The sequence below is a fragment of the Nanorana parkeri genome, unplaced genomic scaffold (assembly GCF_000935625.1).
Source record: "Nanorana parkeri isolate BGI_ZX_2015 unplaced genomic scaffold, ASM93562v1 scaffold2316, whole genome shotgun sequence".
In the NCBI taxonomy this organism is placed as follows: Eukaryota; Metazoa; Chordata; class Amphibia; order Anura; family Dicroglossidae; genus Nanorana; species Nanorana parkeri.
This window is the reverse complement of record NW_017308584.1, coordinates 148889-157979: the sequence shown is the minus strand read 5'-3', so window position 1 is coordinate 157979 and position 9091 is coordinate 148889. Positions and strand designations below refer to the sequence as shown.

At 43.3% G+C, this 9091-nt stretch overlaps 1 protein-coding gene across 1 annotated transcript in view; it reads right to left on the bottom strand.

The window, feature by feature from the left end:
- The window catches only part of LOC108801359 (putative adhesion G protein-coupled receptor E4P), a gene marked incomplete at its 3' end in the record, with an annotated part of 39052 nt that overhangs the window by 11166 nt on the left and 18795 nt on the right, over positions 1–9091 (bottom strand). The window contains exons 4-11 of the mRNA XM_018573286.1: positions 8449–8485; positions 7702–7888; positions 5744–5857; positions 4130–4317; positions 3388–3561; positions 2711–2905; positions 2215–2450; positions 1453–1513 (exon numbers count right to left, since the gene is read on the bottom strand). Coding sequence (XP_018428788.1) covers positions 1453–1513; positions 2215–2450; positions 2711–2905; positions 3388–3561; positions 4130–4317; positions 5744–5857; positions 7702–7888; positions 8449–8485 — 1192 coding nt within the window. The remainder of the gene's footprint in view (positions 1–1452; positions 1514–2214; positions 2451–2710; positions 2906–3387; positions 3562–4129; positions 4318–5743; positions 5858–7701; positions 7889–8448; positions 8486–9091) is intronic.

The window sequence follows — 9091 nt, the reverse complement described above, 5'->3', positions numbered from 1 at the left end:
TAATCTTTATATACACTTCTGGCCATTTATAAGGCTATTAAGCAAGCAAGACAGTTTTAATTATGGCTAATAAGCCTAACTGGTGTATTCCTAACTTTTATGAGAAAAGAGGGGTGCAGTGAATTGGGAGTGATATACTTTCAGGTGGTTTAGGTGTACACTCTTCTTGCACTTTGCCCTTTTTCGCCCCTTCAAATGATTGTAAGCCCTCAGGGGCAGGGTCCTCCTTACCATCTTGCCTTGAATTGTATTGTGATTGTAATGTCTTCTTTATATTATTGGAAAGCGCTGCGCAAACGGTTGGCGCTATATAAATCCTGTATAATAATAATGATTCAGTGGTGTACTGCAAACAAAAGTCAGCTCCAAGAACAAATGGCCAGTAAAATGTGAATGCTGCCCTAGCAACATAAAATAAGTGAAGAAAATGAAAACCCCAAAACACCACACCTGAAAAAAAGCCCACTTTATCTTTTTTTTATTAAAAGTGTGTGCTATGAACAGGGCAGTAGCTTTACGTGACCTCTCAAATCAAGTAAAAGACAGCAAAGGGGTTGTATTAAGAGCTAGCTATCAGAATTAAAATACAGTTTCCTAGCTGACCCCAATCTCTTTTATGCAGTTTGTCAGCTTCTCTGATCCTTTTCTTACAGCAGCTTTAATACTGTAATGATGGCTGTTCTGTGTCCACCCTTTTATATTTAGGAGGTTGGCTTATCCAAAAGCCCCCTTATTGGTCTTTCTAGACCCGCAGGTCGTTGTCTAAGGGCCATGCAGTGCATTATGGTTTTAAAGAAACTGTCAGAGACTGGGACTGCGACTTTCAAACCCGTAGGATTTGACACAAACCCATGGTAGCAGTGAAACCATAGCAGCATCGAACCCCAACCTACGACCCAATGCCAATATGGGGTTTTTGAAATCCATTACCAGTAACTAAGGACAACCATGAAGGGCTCCAGTATGGAATTCTTTTCTTCTTCCACTCACCGGTTACTTTACTTTCACAGGGTTAGTCACAGATGGGTGAAGAGTTTGGAGAAGTGAACAAGCTAGGACAACATAGCTGAACTGGAAAGTGACCCGAATTGGAGAATTTTTCCAAATCAGCGATGTTGTCTGAGATTGTTCACTTCTCCGGCCTTCTCCAAACTTGTCACCCTTTTGTGAATAGCACTGGAAATCTTAAAAAGGCAGCAGATTCAGGTAGATCTGTCTGTCGTTGATCAATCTTCTGAGGCATGCTTAGAGTCCTAAACTTCAATTTAGTATGGCTTAGTGGAAGGCAGCATCATACGACTGCATATTGTTGAATGTCATGTACAAAAAGAAAACTCATATAGACCTTCCATTGTCGCTGACCAAGAAGAATACTTTTGAAAGCCAAATGCATCTGAGATATATGACAACCTCAATTGGTAAAACATTTGTGGAATGTTATTAGATACTTACAATGATAAAACCACAGACTGGACCAAGGAAACTCCAAATAATGTCAAGATTGATCCAACAACTAGATGGAGAGGAGACTGTTCAGTTTTTCTATACATTAAACTGTGGACATAACACAATACAGTGCAATACATTAAAAAAGCAAGTAAAGTAGTATACTTAAAGGAGAATTATGAGGTGAGTGATTTTCACTCAGCCTCATAACCTGAGCCGACCTGTGACAATAAAACAGTCACAGATTGGCTCAGTAGATCGGGAAGTGAGCAAACACATACCGTCACTGGCTCACTTCTCGATCTATCCCTGCAGAGAGCCGTGACTGTCACTCCCAGCTCCGTGCTGGGTTTCCCCCCTCCCCTGTCTGATTCTCCAGCGCTGACTGGCGGAACGGACAGGGGAGGGGGCGGGCACAGCTGGCTCTGCCTCTGGATAGGCAGAGCCAGCTGTCAATCCCGCAGCTGGGTGGATCTCGACAGCAATGTCGGGATCCGTTCCGGCGTCTCAGTATACCGCGAGCTGTAGCTGGCGGTATACTGAGCTTTGGGTCACGGGAGAATGCTAGTTTGTGTTCTCCCATTACCCTTAGGAGAACTATGGGGAAAAGCCCTGACCCCATAGTTCTCCTTTAATGGTTCAAAACGGGATGAAGATTTAGTTGGGGCCACAGCTCTGCTCAGTATAGGTTGGTGCTACTGACAGTTAAAAATAAAGCTGAATTCAATAGCGCTCAAGCATTATATAGGAGTGAAGACCACAACTTACTATGAGTCTGTTCCATAGTCAAGTGGATGAACAGCTGCTGTAATTCCCACAATCACAGCTGGGATACCGAACCCCAGAAGACACATAAGCGGAAAGTTCGATTTTCGGGAGGCCATGTAATTGACAGCCCTCAGGTTTCGGACAGTCATGAAGAGCAAAAAACTCTCAATAGACATCCAGCAGAAGGCACAGAGGAATGAGAATTGGAGACAACCGGCAATAAAAGCACAAAGGAGCTGAGGAAGAATAGAGAATAGGAAATGGGTTTAGTGATTTTCCAATCCTAATACCAGGAGGTCATGGTGGTAATAGGACTCTTTGAACCTAAAACTGGCTAAATAATAACTGGACTGGACTTTTCTCCTAAGAGTATGATCAGCTTTCTTCCTTATAAGAGGAATCCTTCTAAACCCTTATCATACGGAGTGAGATAGTACCTATCCGCTAATCCAGGTGCACATGTTCTGGCCTTTCCACCTCAGATATAAATAGTTACCTTAATCCTGGTTTGGCGGATTCCCACCAGAAGCAAAAGTTGTCCCAGGAAGAGGCATCCACTCATAGCTGTCAGGACGGAGGTATGAGAGCTCCTCAGAGACCGACACAGGATGAAGGTGAGCAGAGACAGACACAGGCAGAGAAGAGACAGACTCAGGCCAATGTAGGAGAGAAGGGTGAGAATAGAATCCTCCTGTCAAAATAGAAACATGAAACGATCATCTCACAAAGGTGAAATCACTGAGAATATAACTTATGTCCTTCCTTCTTTTCTCCCTCCATTCCTTTCCACATATACACTTTCATAATTTTCCTCATTTCCTGAAAATATTTTTAAAGTGGTTCTCAAATTTTTAGTTGCCCGCTGTTCCATATTTTTTTTTTACATTTATGAGTTTATAATGTTCCTTCCAGCAGGAAATATCAAGTCATATGATCAGAATTCCCTGGTTACAGTAAACAGCCAGCAAATTAAATTTATTTTTCTTTCTTTGGATGGAGAGGGACGGACCCCTGTTGTATCCACATTGGAGAATCCACCAGGGTTTGGTTCCTTATTCTCATTTACGTGGAGCCAGGTTGGTTTTCATGTTTTTCTTATACAACGCCTTCAACATACAAATGATGTTCAATACATATTATAATTTCATCAACATTCCCATTTGCTGTAATCACCTGGATTTTATCCGGAGCCTCCAGAGCCATGAGGAGTGCAAAGCTGGAGAGGTGGGTACAGGAGCAGTTGGTGTATGTGCCATCAGATTGTCCCGTGTCACAGCCTTCATCTGACCAGCCATTCCTTACAGGGTCCCAATATACACAGGTGACCTTATAAAGGGGTTGTAAGGGCTGCAATAAAAAACATTTATACATTTTAGTGACTGTGTCATGTCACCCATCAATACCTCCCAAATGGGTCTTTTTGGCATTGTCAACCTGGGAAAAGTTATGCAAGCCCCATCACTTCCACCACAAATAAAAAAAAGTCTGATGGCGTTGTTGTTTGCATTGGGCATTGAGGAGTGATCTGTACAGCATCTCTCCCTCCCCCGCTGTCCACTGTGATCCTTATATAAGATATAAAGGCTTAAGCTGGGCATACAGTGCTAGAATTTTGACCGATCCCTGTCAATTGCTGAAATCCCACGGGTGGCCCTACTGGCACCACCTGACTTGAAAAACGTTTCATTGAAAAATAGGAGCCGAGCGCAAAATTGTAGTCCAAACAGTGACAGCTGGGTTATCTTTTAGACATTCACAATTCTTGTATTGAAGCAATATAAACAGATTATTTGGTCAACAAGGAACCTAAGTAGAGGCAGGGCAGGGAGTGTCCTTGGCCTACATATTTGATGCCCCTATTTCTCATACCAGAAAGTTGGGTGGAATGGTTGAGTCACGATGGGAAAATACTGACCTGCAGATGGTAAAGTCTGAAGATAATGGGGGAGTTCAGATTTTGGCTCTTAGAGTTTGTGATGGCTCCAGACACCACCTTCGAGTTGAACTCCACCTGGTCATCCCATCTGCTAACTCGTGGAGTGAATAATATACTTCCATTACATGGGAAATTAAACTTTGTGTAGGTGATCAGAACAGCACCATCTGAAGGCAAGAAGAAATCATGTTTGTGAGATAGCAAGGGTGAATTATAGAAGAGTTGAGGAGCGTAGCTGCTTCCCTCATAGGTTCAGTACAGTACACACATTGTAGAACGCATTCACTCTGGTGAACATCTTTTATTTTGATCCAAGGCTTATGAAATGAGTACAGCACCCCGATGTACAAGTGTGATATTTATTAATTGCTAGAGCGTTTATTATACACTGTCGTAGACTGATATATGGTCACACAGTAAACAAAAACAGATGACCCATGACTCCTCTGATCAATTGCCTATGTGTCTTAGGTTATCTGAGCTAGAGCCATACTTCAGATTGAACAGGCAAATTAAAGGCAAATTATATAAGCTTTGGTCACCTTATTTGTTTTTTCTTTTTTTAGTTTATGTGCCTAAACTGGTGTTTTATATGTTTTTCCTATACAGAATCTGTGTATCACAAATACACATTCAGTACAGGGTGAACCCATGACAAAGAATACCCAGAGCACTATGGGATTGTTTTAAAAGAGCAAGCACAGCAGAAGCAGCTCCTTTTCAGATATACTGTCTCTCAATGATGCCTTGGATGGAGCCATCTGAAGGAAGAGGGGGGAAATCACAGCTCTCAGTCATTAAAGTGACACTAAACTCCGGAGTTAAACCTTAAAAATACATTCAAGTACCTTAACTCTGAGCAACAATGTATCTTATTTGTGTATCACTCGGCTGTAGATCCTCCAATCATCTCTGACACTGTCCTTCCTTCTGGAGGGGGGCTACGTCTGTTGCCCATGGTCCCTGTGTGTGTTGTAAAGTAGTCACCTCCCATCTCCTGTCAACAGATGCAGGCCCATAGAGTGGAGGATCAGGAGCTTCTTCCTCAACATAAGGCATACTGACCTGGCCATCTGGAAACGTTTCTGTTCCACCCTATGCCTTATCTTGGTGCAAGTCATTGGTTGAAGTGATAGAAACCTGGGGAAATGTGTATGTATTCCAGATATGTACTACATTTTTTTTTCCCCCTTGACATACACTTTAGCATAAATTCAGCTTCAGTTACTGGGCCCTGTACACAACAAACCTTTTAGAACAGGCAGTAAGCAGAAGCTGGAAAACACAGGGACATGGCCTGAAGCTCCTAAAACCAATATTAGAACATATCACATGAACAATGTTTCATATTTACCTAAATAAAAAGTTTTTTTTTAATTGTAATTTTAGTTCTGAGCAAAATAAATAAAATATATACATTTAAAATAAATATAATGTATTTCTTTTATATTACTCACTGGCTTCAAACTATATGTATTGCTTCTTAGGTACTCTGGTAGGTGTGCAGCATCACAGTATATCTGGATATTTTGCATGATTTTAATATTATCTTTATTATATATCAGATATGGAAATATTCCAATTTTATATTACCTTTGTCTCCGGGCACCAGGCTACAGGGCACCGCCATAATATTGTCAGCCGAGACCAGGCAGAAGGACTGGACACCATGACTGCAGACGTCATGGGAAGGCTTCATGGTAATATCTGGCGGGGAGGGAAATGGCATTAGGGAAACAAGATCTTACAGTATGAAAAGACAGCTTTGCCCTGTGGAAAGTAAATGGATTCAGCTAAATAACATTCTTCTGAAGAGTTATCAGGTGTGAAGCAAGATCACTATGTTACAGATCAGCCTAAAAAAATAGAATACATTTATTAAAGCTGAATTCCAAGAACACAGCTCCAGTTATCAGTGAATACATTTATGAGAGATGTTTAACCTCCAAATTATTTACATATCTGTCCATCCAGTCCTGAGATTTACAGAGTCCCATCGTACAGCATGACCAGATGAGTGACACCACTTTCTCTAATGCACGTAAGGAATACAGGGGTGTCCCCTCCCCACGACCAACCTGCTGATTGGGCAGTGAAGTTGCAGCAGCAGACCAATGAGGTCACCCTTAGGGAAGAGATTTGCAGCTACTATGGGCTTGCAGCGAATCCTCTGGATTCATGAAGTTTGGTGCATCATGAAATTCTGGTTGAAATGTTCACAGGATCACCACTAGAAATAAGGATGCGCTGTGTAGCCTTTGTCCTGGTCAGCTGAACTACAAGAAGCAGTCATTGAAAGGAATGAATAACCCTGAAGGGGGGGGGGGGGCTCACAGCAGCCATATTTTCAGCTGTTAGGTAGAGGAGCTGAGTAGGAGATACTGGTTTATTTTGGTATTGACACATGTTCCTCATAGCAGTGCCTAGCTTCCTGTGCCTTTTGTCTGACAATAGGTTACTTGTTAGCTCTACAATTGGCCAGAATAAAAGAAAAAAAACAAAAACAAGACACCCCCCACAAAGACTTTAATGGGGTTTGCTGTCAAATAAGCAAACTTTGACCTTTGAGCCAGATTTGCAAAGCTGTTTGCAAACCAGACCCAGCAGATTTGCTCATCTCTAGTCACCCTTCTGCTCACTCTGTACGCTCCTCCTATCAGGCCATACTTTTCCTGCACATCTGGCTTTTCCATTCTTTAAAGGAGAACTATGAGGCGAGTGATTTTCACTCACCTCATAGTTCTAGCCGACCTGTGACAATGAAACTGTCACAGGTCGGCTCAGTAGATCGGGAAGTGAGCGAACACATACCGGGGCGCTTGCTCACTTCTTGATCCTGTCACTGCAGAGAGCCGTGACAGGGGAGGGACTGGATTCCACCCTCCCCTGTCCGATCCTCCAGCGCTGACTGTCGGAACGGACGGGGGAGGGGGCGGGTACAGCTGGCTCTGCCTCTAGATAGGCAGAGCCAGCTGTCACTCACGCAGCTGGGTGGATCCAGACATAATTGTCGGGATCCGCTTCAGCTTCTCAGTATACCGCGAGCTGTAGCTAGTTTGTGTCCTCCCGTTACCCTTAGGAGAACTATGGGGAAAAGCCCTGACCCCATAGTTCTCCTTTAATAGGACAAGTCTCAGTAGCTTTTGCCATATTTTTTTTTAAAATACTTACCTCCTCTGGATTTCTTCTGGATAGCCATATAATACACAGGGTCCTTCATCTCCTAACCAGTACTAGACAGTCATCAGTGATGCAATAAGAGGTGCCAACATGATGACATCAGCATCGGTCTCCACATCATTACACTGTGAGTGCACGGTTCCATGGTGATGCCCTAATGCGGTGGGCCCATGACACCTTGCACTCGGGGCATGGGTATCATTCAACCTGGATAACTGAGGAGAAATAGTGGCAGAAAGTAATCACTGTGGTGGATAATGCTGGAGAGGAGGTGAGTAAACCAACTGGCAGACATGTTAAAGTTAGGCTTTGGCTTTAAAAATAATATAGTGTCTGTTTATTAAGCTGCTATAAGTACTATACATATTCACCTAGCTCAGTGGTGTTAATTTGCTGAGTCCTTGGTGCCCTCAGAAAGGAAATCAGAACATTTTGTTCCACAGTGTATAGAAGTTCTGTAATGAACTGTCCATTCTCCACTCGTTCAGAGTTGGCACTGTAATTGGTGAGTGCCTGAGTGAGCCTTTCTGTCGTCTTCTGGAGCTCTTGTTCTGCTTCCTGTAATGAGAGAGATAGAGAGACTATGAGAGGGTGAGAGAGGAGAGATCATCTCCTCAAAGGCCATAGGAGAACCTCTAACGATGCTTGCTGGGCTGAGCTGGGCAGATTCCCTTTAATGCTCACAGTACAGAAGAGGACGCTGTCATACTGCTACCACCTACAAAACAGCACCCCCTGCTCATACCACCATAGAGTCCTACTGACCAACAAGGACCACTCCGTGAAGCCTTCAACAACTCATCATCACCTTGTCCATCCAAAGCCCCCATAAATCTCAAATAAGGACAACTCCAAAGAAACTAACTATTTACCAGTCACTGCAGAGAGAGACTACAAACTGGCCCCATACCTGGAGATACTACAAGACCCCAAAGACAGATAGACCCCCAAGACTGTACAGACTGAGTGCCCACAGCCTGGAAATTGAATCATGGCAGCACAGGAAGACCTACAAGACCAAAAAGAGTAGACTGTGCCAGTGTTGTGACCGGAGCGCCCTGGAAGATGAGGTCCACTTCCTACAATGCTCCACTTATTCAGCACTGAGAGACACTCACTTCCAGAGACACTCCACCCTCATCCTGGACTTCACCTCTAAAGAGAAGAAGAAACTTCACATTTTACTGGGAGAAGAGGAGCCGATGGTGAAAATGGCTGCACATTATGTAACAGAATGTTACTGACTGAAAGGGACATGAGACGTTATGGACTTATAAATCCCTTAGGCCCCATTCACACTGAGCGATTTATCGTGCGATTTTTGCAGCGATATTGCTCATATTTCAAAACGATATCGCTCTATGTAGCTTCTCCAATCCATTTCAATGGAGCTGTTCACATCTCGCCGCTCAATATCGCTTGTAGCTCGTCGCTGGTAGCTTGTCGCTCCTACATGACCCTTTTTTCTGCGGATTTCGAGCGATTTTGCTCCTGATTGCATACAGCCCAATAGGGATAAGTCGCGCAATATCGCACATATAAAAACGCGCTGAAAATCGCACGATTTTCATGTCGCTCAGTGTGAATGGGGCCTAACATGGACTCATCACCCTTTATATTATCCCTTACTCCTGATAACACTCCTGGACTCACCTATTCCCTCCATATTATCCTTTACCCCTAACAATGTCCTAAGGCGTATCCCTCCCCTATCACATAACAATTCCTCAAATGCTTTGGCAATGCTAAAAACTGGACCTG